Consider the following 25,530-nt stretch of genomic DNA (forward strand, 5'->3'; position numbering starts at 1 on the left):
TTTTATTAATGTTTCAGCTTATACTGTGTATAAGATCATAATGGAGTAAGACGGGACTTGATGATATTCCTATTCTGTAGATGTTGTAAAGGTTAAAGATAAAACTAAGAGCGCCTGAATTAGACACATCAGGTGCATTTGAAGCAATTTTGGACTGTCAATTTTGATATTTTAAAGAAGTAGTTCTCTCCAATAACACACAAGAATGATTTCTTATAAAAATATCCTGAATACTCTTTTCAATATAATGAAAATGAATTAAGACTGGGGCTGTTAAGATCACAAATGACAAAATAGCTCCATAAAAGTATCATAATTGCTACTTTTATGGTGCTATACTTATATTCTAAGTCTTGCAAGCAAATTTGAATGCCTTCTGTGAAGAAAAAGCTAAAAATTGGTTTAATACAAACTACTTTTATGACATTTGTGTGATATTTTATGGTGCTATATTTTATGTAAACTATCCCTATGATGCATTTTAAAAGAACTGCTTAATGTGATTTAGAGATGAATCACTACTGAATGCACAAATTCTTATTCAGTCCAGTGGATGCAGATGGCTGGTCTTGATAAGAATTGATGCTCCTGTTCTTAAGTTGTAAAACACTGAATCTATATAAGACACGTATGTGGCCAGTTCCGGGGATTGTTATCTGTCACCATGCATCTGCTGTGCACAGCAGCTAGTATCGCTTGCTGTGTTGTTGCTGGGAGGACTTATCGAGAAACAAACAAATTACTGCAACGTTGTGATGAACCTCACGGAAACAACATGATTTTTGTGGATTTAATTAAGCCGCCGCACTGAGACCCTCATAATTGTCCACAATGTGAACAGCTAATGGATATTTCTGCATATTAATTGCTTCCTCATGAACGAAGTGTAGAGTTAACAGAGGCTTTGCAGTTTTGGACTGCATCTTCTAATTATCACGTAACCAGATTTTAGTTTCAATCTAAACGGAATAGGTTTCAACAAAAGTACATAAGCTGACCTTAACTGTGTATGCACAACAATCTGCATTTAAAAAGCACAAAAACTAAGTGCTAAGGTACGCCCAGTATAAACTAAAAGCTGTACACTTTATTTTACATGAGAGCTGGCAGACAGTTCAGGGGTTAACTGCACAATCCACTGAGAAAGAAAAAATACTGTCAGCAATAGGAGTTGCTGCACTAACACAATAAATACTAATATTTCTCCAGAGTTGTGTTTAGAATCCAATTATATGGAGGTTGGAGGCGGCCGACAGACGGCTGTGTTGCAGAGTACTGATACATTTCAGAAGGTGCTGATGAGCCACGTGGGACCAGGATATTACGCGTGGGCAGACGCCGCTATCCCTAAGAGACGGCGGACTTGATTTATTGAAATGCACGGCAGCCGTAGTTAAAAGGGCCAAAGCTATTGGAGCCGTATTAAGGCGCTCCTTGGATAGATGATGCGAGTCCAAGCTCCTTGGATAGATAATGTGAATCCAATCTCCTGGCCACGGTAGTGTATTGAAATGTGAATCAAGTTTCACTTTACTCCAATTTATTTCCTCTTGAGGCATGATAAATAAAAGTAACAAACAAGGGACGCTATTGGGAATGGACAAGTTTGTATAACAATTAAGGCTGGGCAAAAAAAAATAGATTTTTCGATTAATCGTTTTTTAAAATGACGTCGATTCAATATCGATTCTCAAAAGCCGTAAATCTGTCCTTTCCCTAATTTATTTTGGCAAACATTTAAAACAAGATCTGATTAATGTGAATCTTATCATTAGTTTTCTCCACTAGAGGTCACCCTCTTTTTTAAACCGCGCAATGTTACAACAGAAAGCCTGTCACCCATTCAGCGCTTATCATGGCGGAAATACTGTTGACAAGAACCAAGAACAAAGCAATATGCGTGATTTACAATACTCAGGTGAAATTATATAGTAATATTATAAATCTGCGGAAAGAAAAAATAATAGGTTTAAAATACAGGAATGTGGCTCTATTTCTCGGTTCTATTTACAAATTCACCATTTGCAAATTGATGTTTACTGTAATTCTTTTTTAAATATCAATGGCATTTGTATTAAAACTATATTCACCAAATGTGATAAAAACATTTTAAATCTAATCCAATTGAATCGAGAGCTTTCGAATTGAAATCGAATTGGCACATCTGAATCAATACCCAGCCCTAATAACAACAGCAGTAGCATTTAGGCTGCATCTCAATAAAGATTCTTCTCTTTATTACATCAATCACAGAAGTGATTTCGTCAGAGTTTTAATCCAAAAAAATAAAAAAGAACATTAAGAAAAAATATACAGTACACTACTTTGTATTGCAAATAATTTCTAATAAATAATGTTTTTGAAAATAATAATTGTATTATTATACATAATTTAAAGTAATAGCATTTAATATTTAGTTATTATCATTATTACATTTAATTTTCTAAAACATTTGTATATTTTTAAAAGAAATTGATGAAACAGATAAACCTGTCACACCTGGACTCATTTAGTGTGTTTTTGCCCGTGACCCAGTTTGTCTTTCCGTGTTTTGGTTTGATTAGTTCCCAGGTGTGTCTATTCTCTTCCTCATGTGTGTTAATTTAGTGATTCCATCCACCTGTGTTTCCCCATTATCCGCTGTACATAAGCCTTGTCCTTTCAGTTCTGTTTTGTCGGGTCTCTTCATTTGCTACTAACGTGTGCCTACCTCTGTGCTCCATGTTGGATATCTCCTGTGTTGGATATAATAAAAGCCTTATTTCGTTTATCCTCGGCTCCGTGTTCCTTCAGGCAGCGAAAACCGTGACAGAATACCCGACCTAAAAAAGAAAGTTTAAAACTGCGTGTTTTTCCCTCCGTTTTGCTTTCGTTTTTTCACAGTCTTTTCTTTTCTTAGTTTCAATGGATCCCCTCTATCGTCCCGAATTCCTCATCCTCCTGCTGAAGCAGGAAGGACGTTCTCTCGAACTCCAAGTGCAGAGCGTTGTCGCCCGAAGATGGTCCTCGGGAGGATTTCGCCGCATTCGTGGAGTGGACTCTGGCGAGAAATGGCTCACCTTTCACCGTCTGCCCGATAGTGGATCTCGCCAGTCCCACTCCCGACCCAGAGACCAGCCAGCCACCATCACGCCGCACGGAGCCAGAGCCCACCGCAGCCGCAGAGCCCGAGCCATCCACTGACAGGGAACAGGATCTCGAGAGCGCGACTGACCAGGTGTGTGAGCCGGCAACACCGTGCATCGTGGGAGTCCTCGTGGAGATCGAGGGCGTGGAGGAAAGCCCTGCCCACACTCCTGCGACTGAGGGTGAGCTGTTTGCAGTCTCTGAAGATCGTATGGAGCAAGTTCTGGATCTGATGGACTGGTCTATGGAGGTAATCCCTAATTTTCCTGTTTCCCCGCTGGTTCCGTCCAGCCCTGATTCCCCTGTATACCCTCTCAGTCTCCAACTCCTACCTCCTCCAGTCATTTCCTCTGCTCCATTTCTGCTGGTTCCGCCCAGCCCTGAGTTTTCTGTTTCTCCGCTGGTTCCGCCCAGCCCTGAGTTTTCTGTTTCTCCGCTGGTTCCGCCCAGCCCTGAGTTTTCTGTTTCTCCGCTGGTTCCACCCAGCCCTGAGTTTTCTGTTTCTCCGCTGGTTCCGCCCAGCCCTGAGTTTCCTGTTTCTCCGCTGGTTCCGCCCAGCCCTGAGTTTTCTGTGTCTCCGCTGGTTCCGCCCAGCTCTGAATCTTCGGTGTCTCCGCTGGTTCCGCCCAGCCCTGAATCTTCTGTGTCTCCGCTGGTTCCGCCCAGCCCTGAATCTTCTGTCTCTCCGCTGGTTCCGCCCAGCTCTGAATCTTCTGTGTCTCCGCTGGTTCTGCCCAGCCCTGAATCTTCTGTGTCTCCGCTGGTTCCGCCCAGCCCTGAATCTTCTGTGTGTCCGCTGGTTCCGCCCAGCTCTGAATCTTCTGTATCTCCTGTGTTCCCTCCCGGCCTCCCTCTCCCACCTCCTCCAGGACCTGCTGGTCCCTCTGCTCCACTTTCGCTGGTTCCGTCCAGTCCTGATCCTCCTGTCCTTCCTCCCATCCTTCTCCTCTCTCCTCCTCCTAGACCAGCCAGTTCCTCGTCATCCCTGCTGGTGCCAGTCAGTCCTGCAGCTCACCCTCAGTCCGCGCCATCGGGGCGCGGTGGTTCGCCGCTGGACTGCCAGTCTCCAGCTCCGCCTTGGCGTGTTAAGGCCCTGTCTCCGCCTCCAGCCTCCGAGCCCTGGACTCCTCCTCGGTCCTTCGACCCAGCGGCTCCGCCTTGGGTCTTAATTCCCTCGTCTCCACCGTGGCCTGTCATCCCACCTGCTCCACCGGGCTCCCTCGTCCCTCCGGCTCCTTGGTCAGTCGTCGACCATCCGCCGCCTCGGGACTCCACTCCTCTGGTTCCACCTCGTCACTCCATCCCTCCGGCTCTGTCAGGCTCCTCCTTCCCTCCGGTTCCACCTCCATCCTCGGTCACTCCGGCTCCACAGCGGTCTGCCAGGACCCCGCCTCCACCTTGGTCGCCTGAGCCTTCAGCTCCACCTAGGCCCTCCGGATCCTCGTCGTCACCCTGGCTCTGCGGCTGTGCTGCTCCATCTTGGGCTCCTCACCCACCGGTGCAGTCTCCGCCTGTCGGCCCCCTGGTGTCGTCGACCCTTCCTTCACCATGGCTCCTCCCGCCGTCAACTCCACCTTGGATCTCCGTCCTGGCTGGTCTCTGGTGGACCATCTGGCTCCTCCTGCTCCTGTCTCCTCCCTGGCTCCTTCCTCCGTCTCCTCCCTGGCTCCTCCTTCTGTGGTCCTTGTCTGCTGGCCCCCTCCTGGGAGTCCGTCCTCCACCGGAACCTCCTCCCAAGTTCCCACCCACGCCTCCCCCTGTTGTTTCTACGGTGCGAGGACGCACCTACCGGGAGGGGGGAGTACTGTCACACCTGGACTCATTTAGTGTGTTTTTGCCCGTGACCCAGTTTGTCTTTCCGTGTTTTGGTTTGATTAGTTCCCAGGTGTGTCTATTCTCTTCCTCATGTGTGTTAATTTAGTGAATCCATCCACCTGTGTTTCCCCATTATCCGCTGTACATAAGCCTTGTCCTTTCAGTTCTGTTTTGTCGGGTCTCTTCATTTGCTACTAACGTGTGCCTACCTCTGTGCTCCATGTTGGATATCTCCTGTGTTGGATATAATAAAAGCCTTATTTCGTTTATCCTCGGCTCCGTGTTCCTTCAGGCAGCGAAAACCGTGACAAAACCATACCCAATTTCATTTTGAAAATCTGCTTTTTTATATCTAATAATTTTATAAAAATAATAATTACTTGTTAATTAAAATAATTATTATTATTTATTTTTATACATGGTTCGAGGTAATGGCGATTACATTTATTTATTTGATCATTGACATCGGTCGTGTTGCGAATCATGGCAAAGGAGACAACAGATAAAGTCCAAAACTTGTTTAATAATAGAGTCAAAACGTATATTAAATATAATATCATTTATAATTATTATTATTATGGATAATTAAAATTAATAGGGTTTAAATATAATTTTTAGTTTAATTACCTATTTTTCAAATATTAAAAAAAAATTCATCTTTATATTTTATATTTCTCTTTTTTATATCTTTTTATCCTCTGTTCTCTAAAACACATTTTATGCATGGAAGGTTCTGTACAAGTAAAATATTTAGAAAAAAAAGTAATGAGGACAGATTCCTCATATTTTGATGTCAAGGTATCTGTTTAATGAAATCAGGCTTGTACATGCCATCTGAACCCAGTGTTCCTGTGCCATTGCTCCGTCTTCTGCCTCTATTACCCAGACATTACCACACACACCTCTCTGTCTCCGCAGAAGATTTCCATCCCCTCTTCAAATTAAACAGGCACGGCATTATAAAAGACGCCACTTTAGATTTGAATCTATAATTGAAACAAACTGCATATTGCTTTCTAATTTTAGTGAGGACACAAAGAGGAGTGCTCAGGGAGATAGTTTGTCAAAAGGTCCCATGCGACCTTGCCCTCCTCTGCCAGAAAGTGATTAAAGATAAAGCAAGAGACCATTCACCTGTAAACAGGAAGATGAACGGCGGCTGTTTGAAAGCTTCCGCGTAAGCTCGGGACGATTAGAGTTTGCCGTGCAGCACGAAAAAAGTCATGAGTACAAAACAAAATGAAGTGTTCTGGAGTGAGTCCTTGCTGCGGGCCATTCTAGTGCAAAGAGGTGGTGAGCAAAGAGAGCTTAGAAAGTCAATATCCAGGTGAGTTACAAAGATGTGTAGTTCAAATATAGTTGTACACAGGGCCTAAAACTAACATTTTGGCACACCTGCCAATCTGTATTATCATTATTTATTTATTTATTTATTTATTTTTTGTATTAAGAAAATACAAAAATTTCATGTTTAATTCAGTATTTCCCCTTGAGGAGGTGAATTCAATGCAGTTTTCACTTAAAAATAACTGCCAAGTATATCTCACACCAGTTGTTTTCGGTATATTATATATTCAATCGTTTATATATCAAAGTGCTTTCAAACTTTTAAACTGAAAGCTGAAATGTTTTATTTTTTTATGTAGAAGGTCCCTTGTTTTTGTCTCTCGCTAAGGCTTCAATGTCCTTTCATCCTGTAGATACAGTACGTCCCTGTTATCGCCTTTTTCATTGGAGAAAACACGATGTGCGATAAGATGTCAAATGGCTGTCATCAGAGAGGTGGATCTCTCTGAATCATTCTGAAACTGATCTTCTCCCTTCTTATTGATTCAGTTTGTAATACAAGCTGTTCACTCCTTGTACTGCCAAAGTGGAGATAGACACGATAGCATCAAGGCCAGAGAAACCAGCAGGAGGGATGAAAGGAGATGATTATCTGAGGACCAGAGTCAGCAAACTTTTGTTTTAATGTCTGCTTTTGTCTGCCTCCTTTTTTGAAGTGACATGGAATCATTAGGGGTTAAAACGAATATCTAGATATTTTATTTTATCTTAATTGTAAGTTGAACTGTTGTCAAAATAATTGCTGATCACCTCTTGAAAAGGCTTGAGGTACAGGCATGGCTAGATCATTGCTGTGTAGCATTCATTTTAAGTTATATTTGTAATAATAAAGGGCAAAAAAAAAGATGTTCTTGGGTAAGCTGTGGCATCCCTTAAGCTAGTAAACTGCTATTAAGCACAATGTATTGTCATGTGACCCTATATTTAGAGCCCATCAGATGTCAGTGACTGAGAGATAGAAAAATAAATAATTTTAGGCTAAATAAGAAAAAATAAAAATAAAAATTGTATTTTGTAATTTAGTAGGTCTTGTATACTTCCATTGTAATACTGTACTATAAAATGTTGTAGAATAGTGCGTAAGTACACGATTTGGGAGCACCTAATTTATTTCAAATAGCAATACATGTCTTGATTGTCCCTTCAGTTTAATGCATCCTTGCTAAAAAATTTACCACGTATTTTTTAATCTATCATAATGATGTCATTTATGATCAAATTTGATTTAAAATGTAAATTGCACAAGTATTTCCCACTGATTGAGCCCACATAAACTTACATCTTGACTTGACACAACTCTTCTTCAGATAATTTAATTAAACCCATTCTGCTACATCAAATGCTTTGTTCCTCTAAACCGTCTCTAAACTTGTTTGTTTGCAAACATTAATAATGCAAGACATATTTTAGTCAAGCTACAATGACAGACGTTTACAGTATTTCCTGCGCAGGTGAAAAACTCCTCACCTCCCACGAGCAAATCAAGAGTGTGATTTGGAATAGAATACACGCTGCAGCACAACCTATTTCTGATTCACCATTCTGCTCTGCCTTACTGCTGTTAATTATTTAATTGGAAGGTTCATTTAATTAGATCTGTTTGGTAAACTAAATAGGACTGTCTTAACCATTCAATTAGGCGCCAAAGTGTTACCTGTGCGCTCTGAACATGAGAGCTGTGATCGCACTGTATTTATATCAGTATGATTCGTTAAAACAATTAGACTTTCTTTGCAAACTTTTGAGCCTATTTTATTTTTGTATGAAGAAATGCCTCCTTCAGTGTTTGCTTTGCTCAATAGCTCTGTTCTCAGTCATCCTGACATCAGAAATGGGTCATTGTTCCTGTAGCTCAATTGGTAGAACCCTGCCTCATCAAGCGCAAGGTTGGGGGTTCGATTCCCCGGGAACGCATGATAAGTAAAAATTGATAGCCTGAATGCACTGTAAGTCGCTTTGGATGAAAGCGTCTGCTAAATGCATAAATTAAATTAAATTTTCCCACCAGAATTACAACACAAGAACAGTGTTCTTACTCATTATAATATTAGCATTAGTTGTGTTTCCATTCATTATGACATCATTAGTTACTTTCCCATTGATTATGACATCATTATTCATTCTGTTCCTAGTGGTCATGACAACATAATTAGTCATGTTTTCCACTGATCATTCTGTTCCCAGTGATTATGACATCATAATGAGTATTTTCCCCACTGACTGTGACATCTGAATGACTTTTTTCACTGATTGTGACTTCAGCGATCTATGCTAAATCTCGGAATCAAGCATGTTTACTATACCCACGTCTTAAATCAAAAAGGGGCATACAAACACAATAGGAGGAACTTCCTAAATCTCAAAGATTATTCCAGCATCAGCACTTTCCTTGGTGCTGTATAATCGATTAGGACTGAGGGGCTCCTGTGGAAAGAATGACCTGACTTCTGTTTGAAACGTAAATCACACGCTTGCTCCTATATCTACAGGATTTACATGCAAAGACTTTTGGCAGAGGATATGCTGATCCTGTGCTATGTGCATTTTGACTTTGCAGATTTTGTAAATATGGGCTACTCTGTCGTTTTTTTTTTTCTTTCTTTCTTTCTTTCTTTCTTTTTTTTAAATAACAAATTTCAGGATTTAAGATTTTGATACCAGTCATGTATGATAACTATTTTCCTCTCTCTGATTTTTTTTTTCTATCTCCATATTTGACATATTAAGAGTTTTTAACAGTTCAGCACTGAGTGAAGATAAAGAAAAACATTCAACGTTCAGAACTGCAGGTTTAGCTGGGCTGCACATTATTTGATAATAGTCTTTCGGTGTTCATGTATTTAAGTCTGTTCTTGTGTTCACACTGCACTTCTCTCACTGTTATTGATGAAATGTCCTGAATTGTTCACAAGCTGCTCTCTGACCTCAATTAAATCACCCTGCGAGACAAGCCAAATGGAATGAAATGAATCAATAGAAATAGGTAATTTAGGGGGTCTACGGGTCAGCAGCACTAAATTTGTGTAGCTTTTCATCATGCACTGAGACTATTAAGCTTTTACTCCTAAGAAATGTTTATACTTACAAGAAATGTCTTGTATTAAGTCCCTAATTTATGCAAGACTGTCAGCACAGTAATTTAAGGTGGAGAAAAGTGAAAGAGCAGTGATTTTGGCCTGTGGCCCTTTTTAGCTCTTAAAATGTTTCTCCTAAAGCAAGCAAGTGTCATTTTGCTAAATATGATCAAAATTGGTGTTTGAATCAATTTTTCATGGCTTTCATTACTAAATTTAAAACAAGCTTGTTGGTTTCAATTTAAGTGGTCACATTCTAGCTGTATTTTGAGACACAAATGGCAAGAAAAATTGTTATTTTTAGAAGAAAAGCCAATTTTAGTGACCTTACTGTCAGTGGTGATTATTTATACTTCCACAAAGTTGAATTTGCTATACAGTCACATAATTTGATCTTTGCTCTTCCTATCAAGTCTTCACCCAACACATCTGTCAATAAGCCACATTTTTCAAGGACACTTTTTTCATTCACCCCAAATGAAATATTACATGCACATGAGCCATAGAGATGTTAACTTTCTTGTCTTCATCAGTGTACGAAAGGCGAGCATTTAGACCAACTGTTTTCAGTTTGTGCACTGATAGACAGCTTTTCAAATGAAAAGCTCCGTCTGTCCTTTGATGCAAAGCATTTTTGATGTTAGAAGGCTTTGACTAGACCCAGTGTAATCACATCTCCAAAAACATTATACCTTTCTTTTTTTCATAAACATTCTTCGGGTTTCCCAAATAACCAAATTTGAATTGAGATGCTGGCCTCTTCTGCTCTGTCACTCCAGTTCCCTTCTGCTTTCTGTACCCAGCAGGACACTGGAACAGCTCACCCAGGCTGTCAGTTATCTTTGAGGAGAGCCATGGTAAATATCCTGCATTGATTAAGAAGATTTGCATAGGCAGAGCAGGACTCGAGGCAAAGAGCTGAATGCTAACCAACATCCACAAAGTCACAGGCCCAAAATAGCATCTCGCCCTGCAGCTGCAGTGGTATTCTGCCATAAGTAGGCAAAGAAACGTAATCAGACTGCTGGCTTTGTGTTGGAAGTGGCCTGGAAGTTGCCAAGCCATGCCACATTTGCCAGAACACTTATTTTGTACTGCTGTAGATCTGTGATTCTTCAATTACAGGAACTTTTCTGTCCCTTAAAGCGGCACGGTTTTTATTTTTCAGTTATTTGTTCCTTGCTTTTAAGAATATCTGAATATCTAGAATATCTCGACCAGTTTTTGACCAGTGTTAATTTAGTGTTCATATACTAATATAGCATTTATTAATGTTTTGAATTAGATTCATATTTAATATTTTAAGTTTAATTTCATGTTCCTATTTTCATGTATGAATGTAATTTTAGTCCTTTAACTTAAACCTACTTTAACATTCAGCATTCCTGAAGTTTTTGCTGAACTATACATTTTCATTTAGTATTATATTATACTGTATAGAGACCCTAAAATGACATTGATTTTAATGTTTTAGATTATTCAACTCGAGGTTTAGATTTGATCATTTTAATTTAGAAACAGACTGGCACTACTGTAATGTTACCCCTATCCCAGTCTTAATTTTAAAGTCTGGTTTCAAGCCACTTACTGTGTGAACAGCTATTTCACATCATTTTATTCTGAATGAAATCCTAAAAATCCAGGGATTTTTCTTTTTTTGTTATTATTCCTGCAGATAACCCGCTTTTGATAAAGTCCAGTCTTTGGTAACAGTAAAAATGAGTTTATCTCAGAAGGCCTGCTGTCCACAACAATCGAAGGGTCAGAACCACAGAGCTATAAGCTCTCTCTCTCTATACCTGGTTATGAAAGGAAAATAAAATCTATAAATGTGTCTATTGTGTATATATATTATGTTTTCTTAAAAGGTTCGGAAGGATCGTGTCAGATACTTAGCCTATAATCAACGGGGAGGGGGGGTACTCTAAATTTGGGCCATTCCCGAGCTCGGAGCCCTTCCCCGGACATCATGCCAAATCTGCATTCCATACCTCAGCTAATAATATGTGGGTGTGAACTCGTGAAACAATGGGGTTCAAAATTCTCAGACTACTACAGTGGAAACTATTACTTCTGTTTTATATTTATGTTTATATTTTTATCATTCTAACATACATCAACAACAAATTTTCGGAATTAGATTTCGTTTCTTTGTATGTGCATATATTTTACATTTTCAGCCATTCCTTTTTTTTTTTTCTTTTTTTTTTTTTTTTTTTTTTTTCAATTTTGTTAACCTTTTGACCCAGAGATCTCTGTTCATTTTCCCTGACTTTTATTTGTACATGCATGCTCTTTTTTCCTCATAGCTGCAGTCAGTCCACTCTGATTCCCGTGAATTCACAGACTATTACTGAAGCTCAAGGGTGAATATACAAGGCTGTCCATAATGACCTTTACCTTGTCAAGGTAGAATAATCAGATTTCACTCTTTGCCTCAACAGCCAACCCAAGCATCTCACTAAAACGCAATACACAGCAGAGCTGCTCATTTTCACCAGGCAAGACGAATAACAGGTCCAAAGGGCCCTGTCATCTAACACTATATAGTCCTCATCCTGTACAGCTACTGTATGTAGACAGCTATTATTCAGTATGAAGTGCAAGAAAGCCATAGACTTTAGTCAGAGCAGACACCATATTTAGTCCGACATCAACAGAAGTGAAGCTGTGAGAGATGAAGGTCTGTCCAGTATGTTGTACTGTTGTGTACGTGGAAGTTTATCGTTCAGTCGATAAAACTGAAATGTCTTTTCATTGGGCATAACATTTCTGAAAACATGAGTTATGAAAATGGTATAATGTACTAAACTTATGTCCCTCTCAGCTTCATTTTAAATTGCTAGTCAATGTACACATATATTGCAATAGATTTTCTGCTTAATTTTTTGTCATGTTTATTTACTTATTCTTAAACGTGTATATCGTTTTAGTCCATTTTATTTCATTAGTTAAACTAAATGAAAGTGAGAAATGTTGGCATTTGGCAGAAGAGTATATATATATATATATAGTTTATACATTTTCCTTTTTTTTTTATAGTTTTAGTTTTAGTTAGCTATAATAACCCTGACCCTCAGTAATTCAATGCAAATAAAAAAGTGATGAATGTAATCTGGGTCATATTATCTAAAAAAAATGTACGATGATTTTTAGTAATTTTCTACCAGTTAAGAATCTGTTCAGTTTAGATGCCTATGTTTGTTGTTGAAATTAGAATTGTGGCTGTTGGTCACATTTTGAAATAATTACATGGTAACAGACCCCATGTAGACTTAAAAAATAATAATAATTAAACAGATAATTATTATTTGTACAACAAAAACATTGTTCTTTATTTAATGTGCAATTTCCTTAAGACTGAAAATAAATTGAACAGATTTAACCAGGTTTGCTTATCTGTCAGAAACCATGAAGCATTTCACTCTCGGCTTTGAGAAGAGTGAAGAAACAAGCTTATCTTCCAGGAGTTCAATATTAAGTTCCCGTCACTGTCAGACTGGGCGTGAGAGAGGGAGGGGAAAAGATTGGGCTCTTCAGCACAGATGAACGTTAAAGGCTTATATGGCCACCGAAAGACATTCTCACATTGTTAATATGTGGATTAGTCCATTTTCTCATTCCCAACAGAAGTATCCATATATAAGTATAAAATGGCATAATGCAGCAGCTCTCCATAGCATTCTCAGCCTGTGTCAACACTGAGCTCGTGTTTTTGTGGAAAAGGATATGAAGAGTGGCTTCTGAGCTATTCAATGCTTCTGACTGATTTGGGGATCTGTACGTATCTGTGCATTAGTAAGCATGACAGACTACATATTCAAGGCGGCCATTGTATCAGTAACATTTTCATACCGAAAATCAACCGTGGGTTCTGTTCGGAGCGGTTTATGAGATTAAATGCTGTCATTCAAGGGGGAAACCTGAAATAATTTCACATTTTCTCCACAATCAGTCAATTATGTTTCTCATTGCTTTCTGCATCTGTGATATCCTCCTGCTCTTTCAGTCACGCAGATGAGTTGTTTGCCACACTAAATATAAATTCAATGAATAATTTTATATTCTCATAGAGCGATATTCCACACCCCGCCGGTATGAAGTGCCACCTCTGGCCAGCCTGATGTGCATTCGAATGGATTTTTGCACCATTTTCATACCAAAACTGGGGGAGAAAAAGAAGCAGCTCTTTTTTTCCCAACAAAGTCCACCAAGACTATTCAGGGAAAGCATTTTATTATTCTGTCAAACCCAATCATATTTATGACCTTGCGCTTTCACATAGGAGAGTGCTTTCCATTGCTCTCTGTGTTATTTAAAAGTTCATAAACCTGGTCTACGACAGTACTTATTTTGCCCCACATTCTAATCTGCTCCTAATAAAGACATGCCAAGCAGAGGGTGTGAAAAACGAGCTCACCGCGGCGGTTGGCATGAGTAAGGGAGAGTGCTGGGGATAAATCAGAGCGGGAGACGTTGGAGAAACACAGATAATCTCAGAGTGCCGCTGTGTGTTTGGTCCTCTCCACTCAGCGCTAGTGATATACAATGATGGGAAATCCATGCAGACTCTCGAAACGGCGAGATGGAGGTGACTCGTATAAATGTTTGACGTGAGCAGTTTTTCAAAATAAAAGTTTGGAATTAACACCCGAGATGAGCTGTGCAAACTCATTCGCTGTCTGTCACCGGTGAATTTATGTTTATTGACAGGGAAGTAATGACACTGACTTATGAACAGGCTTCCATGAATTGTGTTCCTGCAGAGCTCCTTTGAAAGTTCTGTCATTTCTAAAATTGGCTAAATCTCTGACTCATTGCATATTCATTTATAACATTTTTTGGCTAATTTGATTATGCTTTCAGCTGCTAATAAGAGCGTGGTACTATCAGCTTCATTTAAAGGAATAAGTCTCCCAAAAATGAAAATCCTTTTATTATTCCACCCTCATCTTGTGCTAAATCCATATATTATTTATTAATTTGCATACAATTTTTAACGTACAGTATAACTTTATTTATTTTTTGAAAACAAACTTTGTATAGTTTAAATCATATGGAAAGTGTTTATGACTTTTTAGATAACCTTGCTGAAAATTAATTTATTAAAAAAAAAATTGTAAGTAATGAGAGTAAATAAACAATTAAGAGTGTGGGCCCTATTTTAACGATCTAAACGCACAGTGTAAAGTGCATGGCGCAGGTGCACTCAGGGTGTGTCCAAATCCACCTTTGCTATTTTAATGACGGAAAACACACACGTGTGTGTGTGTGTGTGTGCATGCATGTGAGTGTGTGTGCATTCATGTGAGTGTGTTTATTTATTTTTATTATATTATTTATTTTTCATTAATTTATATTTGAAGTTTTAATGGAAAATCCCCATTAATTTTTATATTTTGACCTTGTAATGAGCAATAAAATATTACAAAAATATTGACTTATTTCTTATTATTTTTGTTATTTTTATTATTATTATTTTCAAACTCAGTTATCGGTTATTGGATATCGGTTATCGGTTTGTCAGAAAGATTGTTTTTTTTTAGGCCATCTTGGATGTTTTTGGTATTGCACCTTTTTTAAGTGTTTTATGCAAGCATAATATTTTGTTGTAGCATTTTTTTCACACCACAGATTTTAGTTTTAAATTGGTTCAGAAAATGCATCTGGGCTTACAGTATATATTCCAAAAATTATCTAAATAAGCTCTTTTACATTATGGTGGTACAATCTAATGCATTCAAGTATCTGTCTATTCTCCCTGTTTGTGTGTTCCACTGTATTGTAGACCACGGATGACATGGTCTCTTCGGCTGAATGCTCCAGTGATGACGAGGACTTTGCTGAGTGCGAAGGACATGCAGGTGGGCTAGGTCAGTTGAATTTTGCTTGCCTCTATGTGGTGGCCTTTCGTTTGCAACTGAGGATCAGATCCTCAAAGCATCGCCTCCCCCCATGGATAGAAAAAGTGTAACTTCCTGTCCAATCCAACCCATGTACACCAATACAGAGATATGTATATGCACTAGTAGGATATCTTAAGAAACAATCTAAACAAAACAGAAATAGGCATGGAATTCTAATGCTTAGTCCATTCAGTAGCCTTGAATCAGAGCCAATCTCAAATCATTCTCCTCAAACTTTTGTTACGAGCTACACTTGGCCATGGGGTTTTCCGAAGTGGTTAACATGGTCACACTGATTACTAATTTTGTCCCCAGTGCCTATTATGAGAGCATACGTACAAAATTAGTACAGAAAAGTGACATGTTCTCTGCATTGATGCTTCAAAATGTATCATACTGAGGTTTTTTTGCCATGTGATAGTGGATTGCATTTTGGCACATGATACATTTTGAGATTTCTCTTGAACTTTGCTTTCAGCCTTATAGTAGAGTGATATCTATCAGATTAATTGCTGTTGAAGCAGTCTTTGCGATTCCTTTCTGTTTCCTCATTTCAATAGGTTTGATTTAAGTTAACTTGTTGTAATAGAGAACAGATATCATCGAATTTCTGTGTACCAATTTTTGTCTTGTGTCGTTATGCTTATTTTTAACGATATCATTTTGCCTCAGTGTGAACAAGTTGTTCTGCTAATATTTCCAACCCAAATATGAAAAATACAGTTTAGTGATAATAAAAAAAAAGATTGATAGTGAGAAAGAGAAAGATTTGAGAGAAGTTGGGTATTGACTTTTTTATATATATACATAATTGTAGCTTTGAGAAAATAGTCTGTCATGTCTTTTGTGAAAAAGACAATTTTTTTTTTGATTGCAGTTATAGATAATTGAAATTTAATTCCTTTGCAAATCAGGATTCCAGTCAGAGAGGTCAAACGAATCTTGTTATAATTTGAGTTAAACTCTACCACTCACAATAATTGGGTGTTTCTTCAACTTCAGGCACTTTCATATCCTAGGGGTTGATTTTTATTAAAATAAAGGTCACGCTAAAACATATTACTAGTCTTGGAAAGTTTTAACAATTTATTTTAAATCTGTTTTACACTATTCCCAGATGTTCAATCTTAAAAAGATGAATCATGTTAAAATGATTCAATATTAGTTTCATTTATTAATCTAAACAGAGCAGAATAATAATAAACATCTAAATAAGATTTTTTTCTCTCTTATTTATATAAATTTAAATATATAATTCTAAATGTTACATGGTAAAAAAAAAAAAATCTAAATGTTGTATGGTTGTATTTTTTTTATTTTTTTTTTCACCTCAAAATGCTAGGAAATGCATTACATTATATGAAAGGTGGTGTTTTAGAAAAATGTATAATTTGGTTACAAATGACTATAAATAAACAAGCAAAAGAATGAAAAGTGTGTTTTCCACCAAGTCCACAAAGCCAGATGTTCCCCTAGTTGAACAATCACCCAATTATACATTTTCCATGTTGGAAAAGCAAACCAGCACATAAAAAGAAGAACAATGTGCAATCATATCATTTCCAGAGGCCAAAGCCATTTCATAGCCTGTAATGAGCACACTACTTTTATCGCAAAAATGTGCAACATGTTTACTGTGCTGTTGGATGAAAATGTTTACATTTAAGTTTTCAGGTTATCTGCTTTGTTCGCCTCAACCTGTTCTGACCCTCTGCAATTCTCTCAAATGTCAATGCCAATTTCTTCCAAATGACATTCATCAGTTTAGCGGTTTGAGAACAATATCCATCTTTCTGAAATCTTTATGTCCTCATAAAGAAAGCTATTGGCAGGGTCCCAATCATCCAGTCACGTTTACACAGAAATTCATGCCATTCTAACCTCTACATCAGTTGATATGTAGCTGCATGAGACATTACCGCTGCAAGGGTTTGGCCTCATATTCAGAGAGTTTTCTGTAGCGCATGCGTGGGGTATCTCCCCTTGAATTGTCCTCTTAAATTCATGAGCTTGTTCGTGGTCAGTGTTATTTTTGGTGAAGTCCTCATCTATTTCCCAGCTATCCAAAAGCATCATTCCTGTCATCTCGCCTCATCTTGTTCCGCATGATATTTTGGTGTTGAAATCGATTTTTCCTTCATTTTTCTCAAGCATCTGCACCATCTGGGCTTGACCTTGAACATTGCCATTTTGATTAGCGAAGCAAATAACAGGCAACAAAATCTTTTCTTGCCATCCAAGGAGTTTTTTGAGCTCAGGTATTGATGTAATCTTAAGAAAGTTGTGTTTTAGAATGACCAACATCCTTGAATGCCCCTCACTTCCTCCTCACATGACTGAGCCTGTCTGCATACGAAGTTTTTTTTTTTTTTTTTTTTTTAATGCAGATGGCATAGAAAGAGTTTTATTGCCACAAACCGTGCGCTTCAATAAAAAAAGTGCTCACGCTTTCTCAAGCAGTCATTTGTGGCATGTAATATTGCAGCTGCTAGTCAGAGCCGTTTTCCAGACTAATCTCTCATTATTCAGTGCATGGCATCATTTTTTATCTCCATGCATATCCTCACCATCAGACTAACCTGAGTGCTGTACTGTACTGTATGAGCCAGTTTTAACAAAGCATCATATTCAAGCTTATGGTTGCAAAGATTTCCGCTGCATTTCCTGTACCAAATCGTGTTCCTGTCTATCAAATTGTCTGTCTTGATGTGTTGTCACGTGATTCTGTTCTCTGTTTGTAAAAATGGTTGGGTTTTCCCCTTTATCCCCTATCTGGAATTCCTTTGGAGGGCTTGTATTGATTAATGATACGCTTCCAATTCGTTCCGTACAGCAGTTCTGCTGTATTATTCTCAAATAATTTCTCTGCACACAGATCTCATTATTTTAAAGTCCATGCTTGCATGCATACCAAAAAAGTTATGTTTCTGTCATGTAAAGTTGCGGATATATTTTCTGAAAGTTCTAAATATTTAGTTTATTCTGAAAACACTGCTAAACGGGGCTCATTTTAAATTATTTGGTATTTCCTTTTGAACAAGACAAAAGGTGAAATGAATTTGGAATTGAGGGCAAGAAGCCTCATGAGACCTAATTATCCGTTTGACGGACGCATCTCTCACTCTTATAGTTTTTGGTACTGTTTGATTATTCAGTAAAGGGTCACTACAATGTATTTATGTTAAAGTTGCATTACAGATTCTTGTTAGCATTTAGTGTAATACTTATCAGTTCTAAAGGGCAAAGTTCTACATCTTTCCAGAAGACCTTTTGCTATTGAGACTTTTGATGGAATGCTGTAATTACGAATAATCAATCAGGAATTAACAAGCTCCCGTTTAGCTTTGCAGTGATAGAAATGTGTAAAAAAAAAAAACCGGCTAAGAATGAGATGGGTCATTCCTGTAATGCAATACCTTTTCAGCTCTGTAAAATTGTAATCTAAAAAATAATAAGAAAAAATAAACAGGATGCCTAACAGTTACAGCTTGAGGGCATTTAAAGCTTTTTAATCATCTTGTAAAATTACTAATTTCTGTAATTGTATGTTTTAGAGTGAGACTAAAACAACAATCAGTTAAGATAAGTAAAAAAAAAATTAGTGGATCCATATTTATTGATTGCGACATTGCTATGACTAACACCGACTAATATGATTCCCATTTAGAAAAGTTTTCAAAGAGTTTCATCCATTGAAATATTACAATTAAACATGCACTGCCATTCAAAAAGTTGGGGTCAGTTTATCTTTATATATATATATATATATATATATATATATATATATATATATATTAGAAATAAATTAATACTTTTAATCAGCAAATATGACAGTGAAGACAATTCTAATGTTACAAAAGATTTCTAAATGCTGTTCTTTTAAACTTTCTATTCAGAATCAGTCAGAAGAAAATGTATAACAACAGTTTCCACAAAAATATTATCAACATTGTATAATAATAATAATAAGAAAGGTTTCTTGAGCACCATTTAACTGCATAGTAAGAATGACTAAAGAAACATTTAGTCATTCTTTGCTCACCTTCATGTTGTTTAAAAGCAGTATTAAACACAATATCGTTTCTGTAGGCCTATTAAACAGATAAAAATGTGAGACATTATAACTAAATATGGCTTATGTGCAGTATATGTGTGAAATGCTGCCTTTGTAAAACAGTAAAACTAGTGTACTAGGACTCATTACTCGTCCTTTTATGAACACCAGATGGCATTATATGCTCTACTCATGATTTTAGATTCACACAATACTAAGAAATTCCCAAAAGATGCATACATAATGAGCTGGATTTTATTTATTCACCTGATTCAAGCAAATATCTACTTTTTAAGAGTAATTGTAGCTTGTTTTGTCATGCTGATTAGACAGGGGTGAGCGTCTTTTTAGACTCAAAAGCAATTAGATGCTGTTGGAAGGCAGGAAATGAATAAAGAACGGTAAAACAAAGGGAAGAATGGTCCAGATTAGAGAGCCAGTATTGCTTGGCCCCATCCTGTGCCAAGAGAGAGGGAGCTGCTTTTATCACAGGCCTGCAGGTGGCCATTCAGCATTGGAGCTCCTGTTTAATTACCTGTCCATAGTGCGACCAGAGATAAGACCACCAGACACCCGACATTGAGATACACCTCTTCTGTTAGAAGAGTTTTGAATAGTTTCACTCTGCAAATATTGATTGATGCCTTCCTTATGTGTTTGCATTCTAATGAGATGCCTTACTGCACAGATGTACACTCTTGTCAGGTGCCATCGGTCAGTTTTATTTAAATAATGTGTTGATGCACATTGTAGCATTATTAACAGACTGTATGTAACAAGTCAATCTGGCAATGTACTAAAAAACATTTGCAGCCTTGAACACTGAAGGACTGTTTTATATATTATATTAAGAATCTCATAACGTCATTAATCACTGCTTAGTAGCCATTGTGTGGCTTTGTTGCATTAAATTATTTTTGAGAGGAATTTATTTGTTATTTTCTGTTAGAAGGGAAAATATAGATTTTAGATGATTAGATTTTGTTCTAATTTAGCATTTCATAATTTAATACTGTTTGCCCTAAAGCTTTCAGAGAGTTTATTTCTATTTTTCTATAGAAGTCGTCTATTTTGAGCCCTCCTGTGGAATTCCTCAATCAATACTCTGCTGCTTTTGAACCAAAGTCTGTGGGTACCGACTATGATTATGGATCTTTCGTTATGAGATATAATGACCTTACCGGTATAAAAACAAGGAATCTGCTCTGTATATTCCAGTAGTGTGCTGCAAATGCGAACATCCAAACATCTGTGACCTACAGGCCCTGGTTTAAAGGCTTCTTTGACCTCACTTAACCTTCGATGTGTGTTTTGACCCTCAGCTTGCTGTGTTGTTTGTCTACTCTCCCTAAATGCAACTTACTTTACGCATGCGACATCTTGCAGTAAAAAAAAACAAAAAAAAAACACCTAACACATTTTCAGCCAATTTTCCTCTCTCTTTGACATACATCCAGACTGCACGCCTGTTATATGTTTAAGACTAACAATGACAGATATATTTGTCTTTGGGTCACATGACAGAGGATGCAGTTGTCTGTTAAACTGTCCCTCTCGATTGTGTCTGTTTTATAGTTTGTGCATCTGGTTGTAGCGTGTGAAAATTCAGAATTGCTTTGTTCTTCCGTCTCTGGGAATTTTGTCTTTTTAGTTTACACACTCAAATCAATTTCATTTTTTGTTGGTTACCATTTTTTGGCTAGCTGAATTTTGGGGTTCAAAATTAGTGTTGAAATTTTAACTAGATGTGAACATCAAATCACAGTTGTCATTCATTTGATGACGTGTTTTGATTGTTGGTCTTCTTTTTTAGATTTGGAACTAATTCAGTGAAAATTCCATGTGCCTGCAGGGAGAAATCATTGAAATCGTTTTAAAATGACAAGAATCAGATCAGGAACAAAACTGCACAACCTCTAATGCAAAAACAACCCAATTTGATTTTTAAAATAAAAACATTATTTATCAAAATGCACATGATGGTCAGTGAAGAGGTTCCATATCTTGATACACTTCTTTTTTTTCCTTTTTTTTTTCAAATTCTGAGAGTTGATCTTGATGAAAAATTGACGTTTTAAAGACTGTTTCCAAACTGCATGGCGAAGAAGTTGCAGTTTAGGGTTTGTCAGATTGTCAGTGTTAGATTTTTGTTCTTTTTCGTAGATGGGCATGTATATGCTCATTGTTTGTATATCCCCATCCCTTCCTTACAGCCAAAAACGTTAATGCTGCCCGACCGCTTCGTACTGCCTATACATGGACATGGCAACTGACTTACACAATCACCCCCATCATCATCTCCTATGTAGTATGTTCATAGGTCCAGTTCCCTTGTCACAACCCTCTCCCCCCTTCCTCTCCCCTCTAGCTATGGTAAACTATGTAGTCATCCATTCACTCAAACCTAAAGATTAAAACCAATTTAAGCAAAAAGTTGAATTACTAGAATGTAGATATTTATTGAACAAAAAATGCTATATAAATCAAAGGCTCAAATATGTACAGTTTTTGTAAGAAAACTGGATTATTTATCAAAGTAACAACAAAAGAGAATACTGGTGAAGTTTATTTTTCATGTTATGTGGTGTGGATGTATGTGTTGTTGCCTCCCTGTACTCTCTCTCATGTGGGAAACTAAAATATATATATCTAATTAGAAACATGATGACAGTCGTTTTGTTTTCACAAAGAAAAAACCTGTCCAAGAACATTCTTACACAACTTTCTTTTGTACGTTTTTTTTTCTTCATGCCAAAATCATGCGGGCAATTTGTTGATGTAAGTTGACAAAAAATTATTATATGCTTATGTGTTTGTTTATAATATATTTGCTTGTGTAAATTCTTAATATAATGAGATCGAGAAGTTCTGATCTCGATTTGCTAAATTATAATGTTGATATTTATATTGCCTGTTTGTCAGTACTGTATTGTGTGCTATTATGACTTTATTGAGAACTTATGGTATTTGGCTTTGTTTATTTTTTGTTATTATTACAGTCTGCCTCTTTAAGTTCTTTTAATTTTGAATTGTATTTTTATGCAAGTCTTAAATCTGATGGCAGTTTTATCTTACATTTGCAATGACAGTCTGAATATCTAGCAGGTAAAAAGTAGAAACAGTTTCTTTCTGAATGGTGACACATTGCTTATACTTGAAGAACTGAGGATCTTAGGATGTACTGTAGCATTTTAACATACAGAAAGCAGCATTCAATGTATTCTTTATTACTTAGATTTAGTTATTAATTTTTAGATTTAGTTGTTGCTTATTACTTCGATTAATGTCTTGCCCTTTGATAACCAATCAAATTCAATAGATAATAAAAGAAACAATTCAGCTGTTATTGCATTATGGAGATAGTAGCTGCCATTAAGAAGGCTTTCTAAAGTCAATCAAAAGGCAAGAGTCAGTGCACTGCTGGGGAGCCGCATCTTACATCACACGTGTGTGTGTGTGTGTGTGTGTGTGTGTGTGTGTGTGTGTGTGTGTGTGTGTAGAGAGAGAGAGAGATGTTTTCCTACAAAAATATACAAGCTGTTGACATTGTTTCACTTATAAAACAGATGAAACCGTCATGAGGTGAGACTTCACCTTGTGGCTTATATAATGATTTTCTTATATGTACTACGTTGTTTTCTTCTGACACTTATTTTTAGATTATGAGACTTCATGGCAGTAGGAAAGGATTGATTGATACATTTTTAAATGATGCAAAATATTATTCCAAAAAATGTAAATATTTTTACAGTAAGGTTGCAACTCAGTAAGTTAAAAACTCATTCATTTATTTTATTATTAGTTCATGTTGAAATGCATGAGCTGATTTTAACAAATGCAAAGCTCATATTATTTGTTCAAGCACAATTTTTTGTAAAGAATTATCCAGAAAGCAATTAATTCAAAAGCTCACGAACCAGCTCACCCACAAAGTCCTGTCTAGTCCTTTTGATGCCGATTTATACTTGTTTATGATCGATATTGTTTCGCTTTTGCCTTTTATTTTTGATTGTTTATTTATTTATTTTGTACATTCTGCCTAGTATCTGTTAGTGTTTTTTTTTGTTTTTGCAGCTAGTTTTCGACACTAACATGCCTCGTGTCTGTGTTCAATTGTAGGAGGTGAATTAGTTTTCCCAGTACTTGTAAAGGATCCCTTAGAGCTCCCCTCTGTAGCCACTCGTACACCCTCCATTCCCCTTCCCCCAACCCTCCGCCCCCACCTAACCATTATTGAGACCACCAAAGAGTCCCTGTCCATGGCCACTGAGGCAGGGGTACCTTGCTTGTCGGACCGAGGCAGCGATGATTGTGATGATGATGATGGCTTGATGATATCTGGGTATGGCTCTGGGGAAGCATACGACTCTAACCTGCCCCCTACTGATGATGAAGATTTTTACACCACCTTCTCCTTGGTAACAGATAAGACCTTGTCTTCGTCGACCTTTGAAGGTGGCTACAAAGCTCACGCGCCTAAGTGGGGATCCAAGGACTTTAGACCTAACAAAGTCTCCGATTCTGGTAGGACTACTACCACGTCTTTTTCCCCCAAGCTGAGCCGCTCCACAACCACGTCCACGCCACCCAAACTGCCCGCGGGCAAAATGAATCACAGGGAGCTAAAGCCCCAGCCCGACATAGTCTTGCTTCCATTGCCCACTTCCTATGAGGTAGACAACACAAAGCTGAAGAGCCCATTAATAACCTCCCCCATGTTCCGTAATGTACCCACAGCAATCCCCACGGAGCCGGGCATCAGACGGGTTCCGGGGGCCTCCGAGGTGGTCCGTGAATCTAGCAGCACCACCGGAATGGTCGTCGGGATAATTGCCGCTGCCGCTTTGTGCATCCTAATTCTGCTGTACGCCATGTATAAGTACAGAAACAGGGACGAGGGATCCTACCAAGTGGATGAGACCAGGAATTATATAACCAACTCGGCGCAGAGCAATGGAGCAGTCATGAAGGACAAGCAGCAGAGTGCGAAAAGCGGCAACAAGAAACAGAAAAACAAGGACAAGGAGTACTACGTGTGAGTCCGAAAGTCGCCCGTCGCTTTGACAGAACTTTGAGCTGTTGGACACTGCGCCGAGAGAGGGCGACAGGAGCCGAACCCCGGCACTGTGAAGGCGAGAAGGCGAACTCTGATGCGAACTGTACCATAAAGCACACTTACAACCGTAAGCATACCACGAAGGTAAAATAGCAAACATTAGTGACCTTATTCCTCTATCTGGTCGGAGACGTTAACAGTGTAGAATATTCCACAGCTACATCATAATCCTAAGTGACTTTTAGAGGTATGTGAACCTTGGCGTAAATCTTGTTTTTATTTTTATTTTCTTTTGTAACTCTGTAAAAAAAAAAAAAGAGGAGAACGTTTCAAGCATGTAAGAGACACATAGTGCTGATGTCCGTAACGAAAGTGGGACCCAAAAAATGTTGTTCACGCGAAAAAAAGGACTCCTGCCAACAAAATAAATAAATATATGAATATATATATATATATATATAAAAATTCTATATATGAGAAATTTGTATTGTTTATACATTACATGTGATGGCTTATCATTTTTGCTCTCTGCAAAAAGAAGAAAAACACATTGTAATAAACGAAGACCTGTCACCGAGGCTCTGACAGCACAGCACTGTTAGGATTTCCAGCCGAAACTGATCATTTTAATTGTGCAACCAACTGTAATATTGCAAATGTGTGAGTTTCCAGAAAGACAGTGACATTTCCTTGTCTCAGTAAAGCGACTGATTGTAGTGCATGCCATGCCATCCTTCGCTTCGATCACAGTCGCCCACCGGGCCGATCCGATCATCAGATGGACCTCTCGTCCCTCAAAGCGACTCGTCAAGGCAATGTGTCGCAGAATGGAACTTTTTCAACCGTATGTATGTTGGTCCATTTGCTCTCGTCTCTTTTTTATACAGCTGTCTGATGCAGACTGGCGCAGTGCTATGATACTGTTAAAGGATGTCTATACGAAAATAAATCTAATGTGAAAAGTGTGAGAAAAAAAAAACGTATCTGTTGTCGCAGTCGACTGTGTCGAACGAGAAATTTGTTTACATATTTTATTATATGATAGCGGTTGTACTTTGTAGGTAGATGATGTACATACGAACCTGAGTTGTATTTTTTTTTAGTAACTCTATTGTACAGAAAGATCATATGCTTTATTTATTCAGTGTGTTT

The 25,530-nt window shown here is 37.9% G+C and overlaps 1 protein-coding gene across 2 annotated transcripts in view; it reads left to right on the plus strand.

The window, feature by feature from the left end:
- LOC113060655 (neurexin-3a-beta) overlaps window positions 1-25,353 on the plus strand; it is a 44,225-nt gene extending 18,872 nt beyond the window's left edge. The window contains exons 4-5 of one of the 2 annotated variants that reach the window (XM_026229760.1): window positions 15,151-15,235; window positions 23,748-25,353. In XM_026229760.1, coding sequence (XP_026085545.1) covers window positions 15,151-15,235; window positions 23,748-24,361 — 699 coding nt within the window. In that variant the 3' untranslated portion in view covers window positions 24,362-25,353. The remainder of the gene's footprint in view (window positions 1-15,150; window positions 15,236-23,747) is intronic. The other variant, XM_026229761.1, reaches the window with a different exon arrangement.
- The last annotated feature ends 177 nt before the right edge of the window (window positions 25,354-25,530 follow it).

Source organism: Carassius auratus, chromosome 42 (assembly GCF_003368295.1).
Source record: "Carassius auratus strain Wakin chromosome 42, ASM336829v1, whole genome shotgun sequence".
Lineage (NCBI taxonomy): Eukaryota > Metazoa > Chordata > Actinopteri > Cypriniformes > Cyprinidae > Carassius > Carassius auratus.